The sequence below is a fragment of the Sus scrofa genome, chromosome 12 (assembly GCF_054392235.1).
Source record: "Sus scrofa isolate SSC_HxYL_T2T_F1_AM1 chromosome 12, Sscrofa_HxYL_maternal_Yorkshire_Landrace_v2.0, whole genome shotgun sequence".
NCBI classification, from domain to species: domain Eukaryota; kingdom Metazoa; phylum Chordata; class Mammalia; order Artiodactyla; family Suidae; genus Sus; species Sus scrofa.
Genome location: NC_139394.1, coordinates 52,827,081 through 52,845,121, shown reverse-complemented (window position 1 = coordinate 52,845,121; position 18,041 = coordinate 52,827,081). Strand labels below are relative to the sequence as shown.

Here is an 18,041-nt window from a genome sequence, read left to right as displayed (position 1 = left end):
CAGATTCAGTCCCGGGCCCAAGAACTTCCATATGCCATAAGTACAGCCATTTTGAAAAACAAGAAGCGACAGAATTAGCTACATAAAAAAGTAAAATATTAATGTTTAATCACAATGATGGAAGGTAAAGACTCAGGGAAGGAATATTTGCATGAATAAAATTGTTTCAAATGCAGTGGTTCTATGATTTTTAAATCCTAAACCTAGCCTAATACTTGGGAACTGAAATTAGGTCTAAGCGTTTTTACTTAGAGCTAGATTACAGTGAAAAACCTGGTCATAAGGTGTAAAGATTTTTCACCAGGGTTTTTTGTTGTTGTTGTTCAGGGAGTAAACTCTCGAAATCCGCGACGACCCCCACCTAGTTCTGTAAATACAGGAGGTATCACCGAGATCATGGCAGAAGGAGGTGAATTGGAGTTTGTTAAAAGGATCATCCACGACAGTTTACAACTTAAAAAAAGATTAAGGTAAGTTGGTTATTACAACATGAGAGTATTTTCCCCCTGTAATTCAGAAAGAAAGCATGTCACTTACAGAAAATGAAATCACAGTGGTCTGAAGAATAAAGAGATAAAAACCAAAAATGTCGTAGATCCTACAGTCTGCAAAGACCCTGTTTATGAGGATGCTCTCATGCCTTTAATTTTTTATTCATTTATTATTATTTTTTAATTGTTATTTCCCCAATACATTTATCATGCTCCATCATAAGTGACTAGACATAGTTCCCAGTGCTACACAGCAGGATCTCATTGCCAGTCCATTCCAAAGGCAGTAGTTTGCATCCATTAACCCCAAGCTCCCAATCCACCCCACACCCTCTCCCTCCCCCTTGGCAACCGCAAATCTATTCTCCAAGTCCATGATTTTCTTTTCTGTGGAAAGGGTCCTTTGTGCTGTATATTAGATTCCAGATATAAGTGGTATCATATGGAATTTGTCTTTCTCTTTCTGACTTACTTCATTTAGTATGAGTCTCTAATTCCATCCATGTTGCTGCAAATGGCATTATTTTGTTCTTTTTTATGGCTGAGTGGTATTCCATTGTGTATATATATCACATCTTCCAATCATCTGTCGATGGACATTTGGGTTGTTTCCATGTCTTGGCTATTGTGAATAGAGCTGCAATGAACATGCGGGTGCACGTGTCTCTTTTAAGTAGAGTTTTGTCCGGATATCTGCCCAAGAGTGGGATTGCTGGGTCATATGGCAGTTCTATGTATAGACTTCTAAGGTACCTCCATACTGTTCTCCATAGTGGCTGTGGCAGCTTACATTCCCACCAACAGTGCAGGAGGGTTCCCTTTTCTCCACACCCCCTCCAGCATTTGTTATTTGTGGACTTCTTAATGATGGCCATTCTGCCTGGTGTGATGTGGTATCTTGTGGTAGTTTTGATTTGCATTTCTCTAATAATCAGTGGTGTTGAGCATTTTTTCATCTGCTTGTTGGCCATCTGTATATCTTCCTTGGAAACATGTCTATTCAGGTCTCATCCCTTTAATTGATTTGTGTTTCCTGTAATCATCTGTGCTACATGGATAGAAAGGAGGAAAATACCATATGATTGTATTGCTCCCATTTGTGTGGTAATATGATGGAACAAAACTATTCAAATATGGCTTTTGATTAGGAAACAGATGGGTTCAGATCTGTCCCATGAACCAGAATAAATTTGCTGCCTAGTCCTTGAAGCAATTTATGTTCTTGGAGTCAGTCTCCCAAACAATGACAGATGTGAGGACGCTGAGCTGTCAAGAACTTAATTAAGGGAAACTGAGATCACTGACCAATTCCAGAGGAGAGTTAAGGCTATTCCTTTTTAAAGGCTAATTATTTCAGACAACACACCTTTCATTAAGCAGCACGAGTACTCAGAGCTATTTGTCTCATTTGACTTCTCACCCTCCCAAGTGATGTAGAAATGATGGATACTGTGAGTTCAAAACTAAAAGGGCTTTCAACCTAGGAGTTAGGTTTGTAGCATAGAGAGGATTTTTTAAAAATTGTGGTAAAATACACGTAACATAAAATTTACTGTCTTAACCATTTGTCGGGGTTGGTATGGTGCCCATGCATGTGGAAGTTCCCGGGCCTGGGATCGAACCCTCACCATAGCAGTGACAGCTCTGGATCCTTAACCTGCTGAGCCACCTGGGAATTCCCCATCTTAATTTAAAGTGTATGGTTCAGGAGTTCCCGTCGTGGCGCAGTGGTTAATGAATCCGACTAGGAACCATGAGGTTGCGGGTTCAATCCCTGCCCTTGCTCAGTGGGTTAACGATCTGGCATTGCCGTGAGCTGTGGTGTAGGTCGCAGACTCGGCTTGGATCCCGCGTTGCTGTGGCTCTGGTGTAGGCCAGTGGCTACAGCTCCAATTCAACCCGTAGCCTGGGAACCTCCATATGTCGCTGGAGCAGCCCAAGAAATGGCAAAAAGACAAAAAAAAATAAAATAAAATAAAATAAAGTGGATGGTTCAGAATTCCTTGGTGGCCTAGCAGTTAAGGATTTGGTGTTGTCACTGCTGTGGTGCGGGTTCTATCCCAGGCCCAGAAACTTCTGCATGCTGTGGGCACAGCCAAAACAAATTGAAAAAGTGTGCAATTCATTAGTATTAATAAGTACATTCATGTTGTTGTGCAGCTGATCTCCAGAACTCTTTCTTCCTGTAAAACTAAAACTATATTCCCGTTAAACAACCACTCCGAACTCCCTCTCTTCCCATAACCCCAGCAACCACCATTCTACTTTCTGTCTCCGAATTTACTGTTCTAATTACCTTACACAAACAGAATCGTATTTGTCCTTTGTGACTGACTTGTTCACTTAACATCATGTCCTCAATATTCATTCATATTATTGCATGTTTTAGGGTTTTCTTTCTTTTTAGGGCTGAATAATATTAACATTCTGTTGTATTTATATAGTATGTTGTATTTATCCATTCTTCTGCTGATGGACACTGGGTTACTTCCACCTTTTGGCAGTCATGGTTGATGTTGCTATGAACAGGATGCACAAATACTTCTTCTTTTTCTTTTTTTTTTTTTTTTTTTTTTGCTTTTTAGGGCCGTACCCACGGTATATGGAGGTTCCTAGGCTAGAGGTCTAATTGGAGCTACGGCTACTGGCCTACACCACAGCAATGCCAGATCCTTAACCCACTGCATGAGGCCAGGGATCAGACCCCCAACCTCATGGTTACTAGTCGGATTTGTTTCCACGGTGCCATGACAGGAACTCTGAGGGATGTACAAATATTTCTAAAGACACTTCTTTCCATTCTTTTGGATGAATACCCAGAACTAGAGTTGCTAAGTAGGGAAAATTTTATCTTGAATTTATAGGAGTTTAAAGTTACTTATTTTATTAAAAGGCCCAAGTTCCCATTATAGTGCAGTGGAAACGAATCCCACTAGGAGCCCTGAGGTTGCCGGTTTGATCCCTGGTCTTGCTCAGTGGGTTAAGGATCCAACGTTGCCGTGAGCTGTGGTGTAGGTCACAGATGCGACTTGGATCTGGCGTTGCTGTGGCTGTGGGGTAGGCCAGCGGCTACAGCTCTGATTCGACCCCTAGCCCCGGAACCTCCATATGCCGTGGGTACAGCCTTAAAAAGATAAAAAGCAAAAAAAGAATTAAAAGGCCAATTCTAAAATCAAATATCCTAATTTGTTCAATGTTAGTTTATTTAAATATTTATGGAAAGCAGCTAGATTATTGGATCGTCCACTCCTCAAAATTTACATAATATTTAAGCCAAATGTTAATAAATTCTTACCTTAAATTGATTTCTTCAAAGATACATTAGAGTATAAAGAAAAAAAGAGACTTAAGTTATACTGAGCATTGAGAAGAGTCTCAGTAAGTAAAATAAACTGAAAGTAACAGAGCACTGAAACTCATGCAAGAGGTAACCAAGGCCATGTGGCCATTTCATTATTGGTCAGCTTTTGAAGGAACTGGAATCATCCAGGAAAATGGGGAAGGTTGTTTTTTAGGAGGCTTTTAATCAGTCAATTTCTGTTATTTCCAAAGTTCCATTTGAGCTATACTTTAAAGGAATACTCTTCTAAGAGAGAGAAATTGGTCAGGATGTTCCAGGTCCCCTGTACCTGGCTCCGTGGCAGCCCTCAAATTGAGTAAGAGGTGAATGTTTGCCAGGAAGGGTCAGTTGCTGGAGCCCATCCTGTCTCTGGTGAGTCAGCCATTTCGATGTTGGCGTCACATATGGGAAAAGTTGCCCTGTACAGTTCATTTAAGGAAAGAGTTCAGCCGTCTTGTCTGCTCTGTTAGAACTCAGGCAGGTTGCGAGGGAAGATACAAGGAAGAGAGGAAGAATGAAGCGATTCTCACTGAAAAGCAAATAGAGCAGTGTTTTTTGAGAGAGTATTGCACGCAAATACTGTTTACAGTTTTACCTCGTACTCAGGTAACTTTCATTTGTATATATTAACAGTTCATGTCCTCCTGCATATTTTTATAGTTGCATAATGTTTACCCCACTATGTCACTCTCAAATTTTAGGATACTATGGAAATGGCGCATTTTGGAGCTCTGGAAAATAAGGGATTAAAAATAAGTATTTAAACCCTACTTACCTGCTCCTTATCCCTCTTCTTGTTCCTGAAGTGCAGAAATGAAGTCAAATTTGTAACATTATGGAGTGAAATAAGTTAAAGTCGTTGGCCTGACCTCAGTGATGGCACTCTAGATGCCTCACCTCCTTATGATTCGTGCCTCGCCTAAGTCACACTCAGCAGCAACTGTGGTTTTGTATCTGAAGGAATTTTGCAGCCAGAAGGCCCTTGGGAGAGAAAGTTATCCAACCTCGTAGTTGTACAGGTTAGAAATTTGGGACCCGGATCTCCTAATTCTGGTCTTACGCGCTTTCCACCATCCCATGCAGCCTCTGTAGCCCAGCCTGCAGTTCGACTTCTAAGTTCACAGCCTTTTCTTTTCTTTATTGTTGAAGATTAATCGACATATGATATTATTAGACTTTCTGTCGTTGGTGAAGATTTGCAAGTGCTTGTCATCTTTACCTTTTACTTTTTGAGCCTGTGACTTGAGCTTATTATTTATTTATTTATTTATTTATTTATTTATTTTTCCCCACTGTACAGCAAGGGGGTCAGGTTTGAGCTTATTATTTAATAGCATTTTCTCTTTTAGAGACTCACTCATCTAACCTTCTAAATAAATTAGCAGACTTTATAAAACTCCTCATGGTCTGGATTCTACTCTTGTCATTCGTTATTAGGTCTACAGCTGATGCTCTTTATGGCAATGATTTTATGATTTTTCCGGGAACCAGAGTTACAAAGTTCCAATTGAATACTGGTTTCACTCCTTCTTTTTGCCTTTTTTTTTTTTTTTTTTTTTTTTTTGCCATTTCTGGGGCTGTTCCCTCGGCATGTGGAGGTTCCCAGGCTAGGGGTCTAATCGGAGCTGTAGCCGCAGGCCTACTCTAGAGCCACAGCAACTCGGGATCCGAGCTGCATCTGCAACCTACACCATAGCTCACGGCAACGCCAGATTGTTAACCCACTGAGCAAGGGCAGGGATCAAACCCGCAACCTCATGGTTCCTAGTTGGATTTGTTAACCACTGCGCCACGACGGGAACTCCCCTTTTTGCTTTTTCTTTCCATTCAATACCCCCTGCTAGATCTTGGAAAATTCTTGGGTCTGGGTAAAACCCACATATCTGGTGATGGGTGATAAATTTTGACAGTCTGGGCCTTTTTATAATTTTTTTTTTTTTTTTTTTTCTTTTTTATGGCCACACCTACGTCATGTGGAAGTTCCCAGGTGAGGGGTTGAATCAGAGCTGCAGCTGCTGCCTACACCACAGCCCACAGCAACGCCAGATCCTTAACCACTGATCAAGGCCAGAGATTGAATCTGCCTCATCGTGGATTCTAGTTGGGTTCATTACCAGTTGAGCCACAATGGGAACTCTGCTATTTGGTTTTTTTTTTTAAGCTTAGATGGTGACATAGTTATGGGCTGCTGTAAGTGCTAGTTGCAAGCAACAACTGTAAGTTTCATAACTGAGCTTTTAGTTAATTCTCCAGCTAAAAAATTGTCCAGTTCTACTACAAATTTTGACTTGCCTTTATAAAAGCGTAAGCCTCTTCGTTTTCCTTGTCTGTAAGATTGAGATAATACCTTTTATGGTATTAAATGTTAAAAGAACATAGGAGCCAGCCCAAGCCAAATATAGAACAATATAAGTTTAGAATGAATAATGACAGTAATGGATTATAACCCATTGGATAAAATAAGCGAATGAAATATATAAGAGGGATAGAGGAAAAGCCATTTGTTAAACTAGAATGCCAACTAATACATGTAGAAAGAATAATAAATTTAGAAATATCACCATTTTGCAGTTGTTATAGTAATGATTGATGGAGGAATCAGCAATGGAAATTTTGAAGAGGAACAGAATATTTTCATAGTTTCAAAATATGTTCCCAATTACAAAGAGAACTTTGGTAACTTTATAGTGGAGAGACTGGAGGATACCACCTTGACCAGGTAATCCTCTCCTGATGTGAGTCACCGAGAAGGACAGATAGCACTTGCGTGCTCTTCATGCCCCAAATGTTTAACCTGAATTTGTGAGGAAATTTCAGCGTAACTTGAGGGATTTTGTTAAGACGGTTCTTCAGAAATATTAAGGTCATGAAAGTAAAAAAAGACCATAAAACTGTTCCAGATTGAAAGAGACTAAAGAGACTTGACACGTAAATGAGATACATGATCCTAGATTGGATCTTGCACCAGGGGAGAAAATTGACGTGAAGGACATTATTGGGATAATTGGTGGAATTTGAGTATGGACTGTATCCCAGATAACAGTGTGGTATGAGTGCTAAATTTTCTCAGCTTGATCATTGAGAATGTCCTCATTTATAAGAGAATGTCCTTGTTTTTAAAATGTACATGCCACAATATTTAAGGGTAAAGGGGCATGATGATGTCTGTAGCTAACTCTCAGATGATGTAGGAAAAAAACACACACAGAGCAAGCAGATGGGGGAAGTGCAGTGCCTCTGGTTGAAGAGTACACTGGAATCGTTTGTACTAATCTCGCAATTCCTGTGCATTTGAAATAATTTAAAAATAATTTTTCTTGAAACCTGCTGTCTCTAAGGAATTACTACTAAGTGCTGTAATGAGTGGAGTGCTACTTTCATCATTAAAATAGTATAATGGGCTCAAAGTCTCTTGGGTAACTAGATCTTCCTTTTCATTTTTTTTTTTCCTACTTGCATTTTGATTAGTTGTCACAAGATGTCTGTGGAGAGTAGCCAGGATCTAATGGGTAGGCATTTTTTTTTTTTTTTTAAGTGAAACAAACAGAATTTTTAATACACCCAATTACTTCTGTTTTTTCGCTAAGAAATGTAACTTGCAGAAAATAGTAGGTGTATTGATAAGATTAAATTTTTAAAAGATTCATGATACAGTATTCAACTTACAGTAAAGGTTAAAAGAAATATGAACTCTGCTGTGGCTATTTTAAGTACCAATGACATATGTAATTGTTACAAGCCTTGGTTTTCTAAATATTTACTTCCCTTCATCTCCTGAGGAAATTTATAGCATCATTCTTTTGTCTCTGTTCTGGATCTTTTCTTGGCTTCTGGTGACTCTAATCTAATCTGTTCAGGAATGCTAATTTTAAAGGAAAGATGTTAATTAACCTATTTTATGCTGTTACTGTGTGAGCCCTAATTGCTCTTAATTTCTTTTCTTCCTTCATCTTCTTCCTAACATACCAAAGGCTTTTAATGACTTCTCCATTTACACACTGCCTTCTTAAAGGGAGCTTATTATTTTTCTTCCAAACTTTGTAAGGCTACCAAATGAAATAGATTTTGCTCTAAGTAAATTTACCCAGCTTTGTTTAAAGTAAAATGTTTGGGTAGAACAATTATTTGTGTTTTTAAAGTGGAAAAAGTATTGATAAACAAAAATAGAGATTGTCGCCTGTTATTGAACCCCAAAACATTAAAAACAAAGAAAATACTGATTAATGCACACTACTTCTAAAGCAGTGTAATAGTATTTGTCATGCATTTACAATTAATGGGATTTCCATTTAATATTAATGTTAATACTAGGTTGAACCGTATGAAATTGGTGGTCTTCAATAGTTTCCAGCTTATAAAAATGGCAGTTTTTTTACAGATTTAACTTAGTGTGTGATTTCAGAGCGTCTTAGAGTCACTTAGTTTTAGTCACTTTAAAGTTCACCTTCAGATATACACCTGAAATTAACACAACTTTAAGTATTTTTTTATTACTCAAGTGAATTTATTTCATCTATAAGTATTTTTTTAAATGAAGCCTTTTTTTGAATAATGAAAAAATCAAAAAGAAAAAAAAAGAGAAGAATGCATTCTCTATCACATCAACTACCTTCTTAGACCATAAAAAATTATTATCCTCTTTCTTTTTTTTTTTTTGGTCTTTTTTAGGGCCTCACCTGAGGCACATAGAAGTTCCCAGGCCAGGAGTCAAACCAGCGCTGCAGCTGTTGGCCTACACTACAGACAGCCACAGTAATGACGGATTCTTAACCCACTGAGCAAGGCCAGGGATCGAACCCACCTCCTCATGGACGCTAGTTGTTCGTTACCGCTGAGCCACAACAGGAACTCCTATTATCCTCTTTCAAAAAATAAAAAATAAAACTCACATTCAGGAGTTCTTTTACGGCACAGTGAATCAAGGATCTGGTGTTGTCAATGCAGCGGCTTGGGTTGCTGCTCTAGCATGGGCTCAATCCCTGGCCCAGGAATTTCCACATGCCCTGGATGTAGCCAAAATAAATAAATAAATATCATTTAAAATAAAAATAAAATAAAATTCACCTTCATAATAAATATTTTGCAGAGTTCCCGTCGTGGCGCAGCGGAAGCAAATCCGACTAGGAGCCATGAAGTCGCAGGTTCAATCCCTGGCCTTGCTCCGTGGGTTAAAGATCCGATATTGCCGTGAGCTGTGGTGTAGGTCGAAAATGTGACTTGGATCTGGTGTTGCAGTGGCTGTGGCGTAGGCCGGCGTCTCTAGCTCCGGTTAGACCCCTAGCCTGGGACCCTCCATATGCTGTGTCTGCGGCCCTAAAAAAGACAAAAAAAAAAAAAAAGACGTAGTAAATGTTTTGCATATAAACAAATGTTGAATGCATATACCCCTAATCTGAAAATTCTCTTTAAAGATAATGTGCAGTTAGATGAATTTCAAATGACATATGAGTAATTTTGATACTTGGTTTAAAAAAAGACACAGAATATGTATTGCTAGTGTAATTAAGCTATGAAATATGCAAAAAACATTATTGTGAACTATTCTTTATATATATTTGAAGATTGAGATACAACGTATTTAGAAATTTGTATATTTAAATCAGTTTTATTGAGGTATAACTTGCATATAGTACATTCTCCAATTTAAGTGTACAATGTGATGTGCTTTGACAAATTTGTATGTTACCACCACTACCACAATCAAGATAGAGAATTTTTTTTAATGCCTGCACCCGTGGCATATGGAAGTTCCCAGATTGGATCTTAGCCACAGTTGCAGCAACACCAGATCCTTTGTAACCCTCTGCTCTGGGCCAGAGATCAGACCTGCACCTCTGCAGTGACTTAATCCCCTGTGGCAAGATTATTAACCCACTGTGCCACAGTAGGAACTCCAAGAATTTTTTCTCATCTTTTTGTCTTTTTAGGGCCACACCTGTGGCAAATGGAGGTTTCCAGGTTAGGGCTCTAATCGGAGCTGTCGCCGCCGGCCTACACCACAGCCACAGCAACACAGGATCCAAGCTGCGTCTGTGACCTACACCACAGCTCACGGCAATGCCAGATCCTTAACCCACTGAGCAAGGCCAAGGATTGAACCCGAAACTTCATGGTTCCTAGTCGGATTCATTTCCGCTGCTCCATGACAGGAACTCCTAGAACTCAGGATTTAAAACATTTTCGTCATGATAAAAGGATCCCTAGTGGCCCTTTGCAGTCTGTTCATATCCCAGCCTTTAGTGACCACTCATTTTTTCTATAGCAATAGTTTTGCCTGTCTAGATTTTCAAATAAATGGAATCACACAGAATGTAGTTTTTCTTTGTATTGTAAATATATTTAGTTTTCTGTATATTACGATGTTTTGACAGTTAAGAAATCCTCTCTGGCTGGGAGGAAGCCTGCCCTTCCCTGGGCTCCCTGATTCTTAGAGATGGCAAAGGACCCGGCTCCAGCAGCCTTGGCTATGCAGACTCACCAGCCCAGAATCCTTCCCCCTCTGTTTGCCCTTTCAGCCCAGGAGGCCATCTTCCTCTCCCTCAAGCATCCCAGGGCTGGATGCCCGGCAACTGGAGACCACTCCATAACCCACAGCCCATAGCCCACTGAGGCTATTCACACAGTAGCAGATCCCAAACTGCTCCCCAGCCCTGCCTTGCCTGCCCTGAGGAAACCCCACTAAAGGCCCTGACTTCCACTCAAAACAGGCTTCTTTTATATAGCTTATCCATGCATTATATCAGCGGCCTCTCCCTTTTTATTACTAAGTAGTATGCCATTATGTGAATACAGCACAATTTATTAATCCATTCACTCATTCATGCAGATCTGGATCATTTCCAGGCTTCGACTAGTATGGGTAGCACTCTATGAACCTTTGCATACATTTGTTTGGATTCCAGTTTTCCTCTTTTTTTTTTTTTTTTTTTTTTTTTTGTCGTTTTAAGGCTGCACCCGTGGCACATGGAGGCTCCCAGGCTAGGGATCAAATCGGAGCTGTAGCCACTGGCCTACACCACAGCAACGCCAAATCCGAGCCGCATTTACAGTCTGTACCACAGCTCACGGCAACACCAGATCCCTAACCCACTGAGCGAGGCCAGGGATTGAACTCACGTCTTCATGGATCCTAGTCAGATTTATTTCCACTGAGCCACAACAGGAACTCCTTGGTTTTCCTCTATCTTGAGTAAATACCTGAGAGTAGGATTCCTGAGTCAAGTTGCCAGGCTGTTTTCAAGTGGCTGAACTATACTGCATTCTTACCACAATGTGTGAGAGTTCCAGCTGATGCCAGTGTCATTCCTTTAAAAATTATCCATTCTATGCCATGAATGCTAATGGTTATGTAGTGATAAATCTCATGCGAAATTTTGCAGAGACACCGCTAGATCCTTAACCACTGAGCCTTGAGGGAACCCCTCGTTCTGGTTTTAAGTCACATTTCCCTGATGACCAGTGATGTGGAGCATCTTTGCATATGCTTGTTGGTCATTCCTGTATCTCTCTCTCTCGTGATAGACTTTATTTCTTAGAGTAGTTTAAGATTCACAGCAAAATTTGAAGGGAAGTTACAGAGATTTCCCACATACACAAGTGTAACCTCCCCTGTTATCATTACTCCTCACTGTAGTGGGACATTTGTTAAAATCAATGAGCCCAGGAGTTCCCTTTGCGGCTCAGCAGTAAGGAAGCTGACTAGTATCCATGAGAATTCAGGTTTGATCCCTAACCTTGCTCAGTGCCTCACTGCATTGCCATGAGCTGTGGTGTAGGTTGCAGGTGTAGCTTAGATATGGCATTGCTGCGGCTGTGGTGTAGGCCGACGGCTACAGCTCCAATTTGACCCTTAACCAGGGAACTTCCATATGCCACGGGTGGGGCCATCAAAAGTGAAAAAAAGATGAGCCTACATCAGCACTTCATTATCGTTCTGCTGTATAGCACAGGAAACTAGTCACTTGTGATGGAACATGATGGAAGATAATGTGAGAAAATGAATGTGTATGTATATAGTATAACTGGGTCAACTTGCTGTACATTGACAGAACATTGTAAATCACCTTCAATAGTAGTAATTTTAAAAGCACAAACAAACAAAAATTTCATTATCACCCAGAGTCCATCATCTACATTGGAATTCATCCTAATGTATTTTCTGTGACTTTGGATACATGTATATTTACATGTATCCACCATTGTAATACCATTTGTAATATTTCCATTCCTTTAAACATCCTCTGTGTTCTACCTGTCCACCCCTTCCCCACCAATCACTGGTCTTTTTGCCATCTCTATAGTTTTGTCTTTTCCAGAATGCTATATAGTTGGAAACATACGCCATGTAGCATTTTCGGATTGGCTTCTTTCATTTAGTAATATATATTTAAAGTTTCCTCCATGTCTTTTCATGGTCTAACAGCTCATTTCTTTTTAGTGCTGAGTAATATTACCTTGTCCGAATGTACCAGTGTATCTATCCATTCACCTCCTGAAGGGCATTTGGTTGGTTCCACGTTTTGGCAGTTATGAATAAAGCTGCTGTAGACATGAGTGAATATTTTTGTGTGACATAAAGTTTTCAGCTCCTTTAGGTAGATACTAAGGAGCACAATTGCTGGATCATATGGGATGGTTGTGTTTGGAAAACTGCCAGATTCTTCCAAAGCGGCTAGACTGTTTTTAAGTTTCTATTACTCAACATCCTCACCAACATTTGGTATTGTGAGTGTTCTGGACTTTGCTATTCTGAGAAGTGTGTAATGGTATCTCATTTTAATTTGCATTTCCTTGACTACATAAAATTTGGAGCATCTTTTCACATGCCTGTTTGCCATCTTTATGTCTTATTTGTGGATATCTTATTAAAGATCTTTAGTGCATTTTTAAATCAAGAAGTTGTCAGGAGTTCCTGTCTTGGTGCAGTGGTTAACGAATCCGACTAGGAACCTTGAGGTTGCGGGTTCGATCCCTGGCGTTGCTCAGTGGGTCAACGATCTGGAGTTGCTGTGAGCTGTGGTGTAGGTGGTGTAGGTCACAGATGCGGCTCGGATCCCGCGTTGCTGTAGCTCTGGCGTAGGCCGGTGACTACAGCTCTGACTGAACCCCTAGCCTGGGAACTCCATTTGCCACAGGAGCAGCCCTAGAGAAGACAAAAAGACCAAAAAAAAAAAAAAAAAAAAAAAAAAAAGAAGTTGTCTGGTTTCATATTGTTGAGTTATAAGAGTTCTTTGAATATTTCAGGTAATAATCCTTTGTCAGATATATGTGCTATATTTTCGCCCAGTCTATGATTTATCATTTCATTCTGTGACCATATCTTTCACAGAGCTTAATGAAGTCCAGATTAGCAATTCTTTCATGGATCCTGCCTTTGGGGTTGGCTTCCATATGCTGAGGGTGTGGCCCTAAAAAAAGACAGACAGAGAGAAAGAGAAATGTATTGTTTAATTTTGAAATATTTGAGGATTTTCCAAAAATCTTTGTTATTGATTTTAAGTTTAATTCGTCCAAGAGCAGATATTATATGATTTTTATTCCTTAAAATTTGTTAAGCTATGTTTTATGGCCCAGAATATGGTCTGTCTTCATGAATATTCCTTGTGAGCTTAAGAGGAATGTGTATTCTGCTCTTGTTTGATGAATAGTTTATAGATGTCAATTATATCTAGTTGATTGATGGTGTTAATGAGTTCAGCTATGTCTTTACTGATTTTCTGCTGGCTGGGTCTGTCCATTCTAATAGAGAGTTGTTGAAGTTTCCAACCCTAATAGAGGATCCATTCATTTTTCCTTGCAGCTCTATCAGTTTTTGCCTCGTGTAGTTTGATGTTCTCTCGTTAGGTACAAACACATTAAGGATTAGTATGTATCCTGGGAGGACTGTCCCCTTTAAACATTGTGTAACGCCCTCTTTACTCCTGATCACGTTCCTTGGTCTGAAGTCAGCTCTGTCTGAAATAAATATTTCACTCCACTCTCTTCTTGCTTGCATAGTTTCCTAAGACAAGTTGGATGTAATTCTTATTTATAGGTAATGTATATCTTTTTCTGACCTCTTTGAGGATTTTTTTTTTTCTGCTGTTTTTTGGCTGGAGTTCTGCCTGAACTTTCTTTAGCATTCCTTGTAGTACTGGTGCTGATACGTTTTAGTTTTTATTTATTTGAAAGTTACTTTATCTTTTTTTTTTTAATGGCCGCATCCGCAGCATATGGAAACTCCTGGGCCAAGGATTGAGCCCAAGCCACAGCTGCAGGTGCAACAACTCCAGAAGTTTTAACTCACTGCACTGGGCTTGGGATCACATTCTTCCTCTGCAGTGACCTGAGCTGCTGCCATCATCGGATTCATGACCCAGTGTACCACAGCAGGAACTTCATGGTTTTCTTTATGTTTCTTCTTTGTGGAATTCATTGAACTTCCTGTTTATAGTTTTTATCAGTTTTGAACTTTTTTTTCTTAACCTCTTTTTCCAAGTATTTTTTTTGTCCCCCTTTTGCCCCTTTTCTGAAACTCCAGTTGTGTGCACTGCTTGATACTGTCCTATGGGTCACCGGTGCTGTGGATTTTTTGTTTTGTTTTCTGGTCTTTTTCTTTTCCCCTGTGTGCTGTCTTTCAGATAGTTTCTTTGGCTGTGTCTTCAAGTTCACACATTTTTTTCTTTTTTCTTTTTTCTTTTTTTTTTTGTCTTGTGCGGCATATGGAGGTTCCCATACTAGGGGTCGAATTGAAGCTGCAGCTGCTAGCCTACACCATAGCCACAGCAATGGCAATGCCAGATCTTAACCCACTGAGTGAGGCCAGGGATCGAACCTGTGTCCTCGTGGATACTAATTAGATACCTTTCTGCTGAGCCATGATGAGAACTCCCAAGTTCACACATTTTTTCTTTTGCAGAATCTAATTGCTGTTAATCCCATCCAGTGAATTTTTTAACTTTAGATACTGTAATTTTCATGTCTAGAAGTTCCATTTGGTTAGTTTTTATGTCTTCCCTCTTGCTCCTCATTATGTTCATGTTTTCTTATGGAGCATATTGTCCTCATCTGCTAATTCCATCATCTCTCTCATTTCTTGGTCTGTTTCTTTATTAACTTGTTTATTTATTTATTTATTTTTTTTTGTCTTTTGTCTTTTTGTTGTTGTTGTTGCTATTTCTTGGGCTGCTCCCGTGGCATATGGAGGTTCCCAGGCTAGGGGTTGAATCGGAGCTGTAGCCACCGGCCTACGCCAGAGCCACAGCAATGCGGGATCCGAGCCGCGTCTGCAACCTACACCACAGCTCACGGCAACGCCGGATCGTTAACCCACTGAGCAAGGGCAGGGACCGAACCCGCAACCTCATGGTTCCTAGTCGGATTCGTTAACCACTGCGCCACGACAGGAACTCCTATTTATTTTTTTTAAGGGCCACACCCACAGCATGTGGAAGTTCCCAGGCTACGATCTCCTCGGAGCTGTAGCTACTGGCCTACACCACAGCAATAGCAATGAGGGATCCGAGCCTCTCTGTGACCTACAGAGTGACCCACAGCTCACTGCAATGCTGGATCCTTAACCCACTGAGCAAGGCCAGGGATCGAACCTGTGTCCTCATGGATAGTAGGCAGATTCTTTACCACTGAGCCACGACGGGAACTCCTCTTGGTCTATTTCTAATGATTAAATTTTTATCCTAGTTGTAAGTCATTTTTAATGTCTAATAATTTTTGGCTGGATGCTGGACATTTGCATGTCTTATGTTTGTGGGTGCTGTATTTCAATGTATTCCTTTAAAGAGTGTTGGACTTTGTTTTGATGCTTATTTAAATTACTTGTGATCAGTTTGATCCTTTCATGTCTTTTAAGCTTTTATTAGGGTAGATGTAAGACAGCCTCCAGCCACATTTACAAAGCAGTGTCTTTCCAAGGCTCTGTTGGATGCTCCTTTTATTTACAAAGGCTTTCTGCTTTCGCTAGTAGAGCCACAAACTCACCCCGGCTGTCTGGAATCCAGGAATTGTTAAGCTTACTTACTGCTTTCTGAGAGTTCTTTCCCTACTCTCACAGTGTTCCACCCCACACATGCAGATCATTGTCTGAAATATATTCCAAGGAATTCCTCTACAGATGCCCAGAATTCTTTCCCTATGCAGCTTCTTCCTCTCTTGTATTTTGCCCTTCAAATCCTTACTGCCTCAGCTTGTCTGAACTCCAGTCTCTGTCTCAGCTGTTCAGCAAGGTTTGGGAGCTCTGTTTGAGTTCCTTTCCCTGGATTGCAGCTTGGAAATTTCCTTCTGGCAGTTGTAGAGCTCACCTTGTTTTTCTCTCTCAAATCATAGATCTTCATTGCAGCTGTCCAGTATCTGAAAAATTGTTCTTTATATTGTGTCCAGTTTTCTGGTGGTTTGTGGTAGAAGAGCAGTTCCCATACTCTTTAATCCTTCATAAGCTGAAGCAGAAGTCCTGTACAAATTAGAAGTTTATACTTTACAAACTTTTTAGAATAATCAGAAGTAAATTCTATCCTTTTACCTTTTAACCATTTCACTCCGTCTTCACAGTTCCGCTTCTGGATTTGTATTTGCACTGGAGGAAATTGACTTCATGTTTTGTTGAAACTTTAATGCAGTATATATTCTTAAATTTTTGCAGGTGAGGGCATCTTCAAAATAGAGGTCCCTGCTAGATTTTACAGTTTCTCTTATATGGTGTAGGGGGAATACACGCATGTTTTTATTGTTATTTTTTAACTAATTTCTGTCCCAGAGCGTCACAGTGAGACCTCTCTCTCTTTCTCTTTCCACATACATAGAGTCATAAAATCATTGGAGAGACCAAGTGGTTTTTTGTTAAGTTTTAGCTTTGGGGCTTGTTTTCCTTTTCTAGATTTGTTCTTTGTCTCAATGCATCATGTACAATTCTTGTTATTGTAACTTAACTCAATATTTGTTTGCTATTCTGCTCATCTTGTTCATTTGAGTAATGCTCAGTTTTAAAATGTAACCATTTTGACTTGTCTGTTTTTTCCCTCCTAGATGGTATAGCTGTATGCTGGGAAAGAAATGCAGCTTGGCTCCTCTGAAGGAAGAACTTCGCATACAAGGGGTAATGCTTTGCCGTTACTACTTCGATGTATTCACTTTCGATGGTACTTGGAGTATAGACTTTTTCTTTATATCTAGAAACACTAAATTTCTGTTTGTTTTATTTTGGCTTGTTTATTTTTTAAATTTTGTAATTTGAGAACTAAAGGGAGACTTTTTATAAATTATTTTAAAAGGCCTTCTTTGACCAATTTAGAGAAGATGGTGGGAGTTCCCTGGTGGCCTCATGAAGGATTTGGCCTTGTCACTGCTGTAGCATGGGTTCAGTCCCTGGCCTGAGAACTTCTGCATGCCACAGGCAAAGCCAAGAAAAAAAAAAAAGAAAGAAAGAAAAGATAGGGAAAACAGGATAAATACAATGTCAGAGAGAAACCAGAAATAAAACCTGGGGTCCACCTACCCCTGCCTCCACATCTGATTCCATTATAACTGCTGAAACTGGAGTTAGGAGCTTGTTCCAGGTTGCATGTCTCGTAGTCAAAGAACAGCTGGAACCAGAATAACCCTCAGTCCAGTGTGCTTCCCAGTACGGTACAGTCCCTGTAAGTTCAGCCCCTTGCTTTTGTTTTGAAAAGCAGGTGACAAATATGTATTTACCTGACACCCCTCCCAGTTCATGGTATTTTGGCACCAGTAAGCAGGAACAGCATGACTTTTCAGAGAAAGGGGTCAGGTGGATCAGTGGTGGACCTAAGTTTCTGACTTTGGGTTTCTCTCTGACATTCTATTCGTCCTGTTTTTCTCACAATACCTTTTCTTTGTTAATTATAACAGCTAGGAGTTCCCATAATGGCTCAGTGGTTAATGAACCTGACTAGTATCCATGAGGACACGGGTTCGATCCCTGGCCTTGCTCAGTGGGTTAAGGATCCAGTGTTGCTATGGCTGTGGTGTAGGCCAGCAGCTACAGCTCCAATTCAACCCCTAGCTTGGGAACCTCCGTATGGTGCGGGTATGGCCCTAAAAGGACAAAAGACAAAAATAATAATAAAAATTGTAACAGCTCTAGGAAGTTCCCATTGGTGCAGCATGTTAAGGATCCAGGGTTGCTGCAGCTGTGGCACAGGTTCCATCCTTGGCCCAGGAACTTCCACATGCCAGGGTTGTAACCAAAAAAAAAAAAA

At 40.1% G+C, this 18,041-nt stretch overlaps 1 protein-coding gene across 13 annotated transcripts in view; it reads left to right on the top strand.

Moving 5' to 3' along the window:
• Window positions 1-18,041, top strand: part of METTL16 (methyltransferase 16, RNA N6-adenosine) — a 72,945-nt gene that overhangs the window by 34,340 nt on the left and 20,564 nt on the right. For all 13 annotated transcript variants that reach the window (XR_014821579.1, XR_014821578.1, XR_014821576.1 and 10 more), the window contains 2 exons: window positions 328-470; window positions 16,849-16,918. Coding sequence is in view for 5 of the 13 variants with exons in the window: in XM_084985538.1 (XP_084841664.1) it covers window positions 328-470; window positions 16,849-16,918 (213 nt within the window). In the remaining 8 variants the exon portion in view is untranslated. The remainder of the gene's footprint in view (window positions 1-327; window positions 471-16,848; window positions 16,919-18,041) is intronic.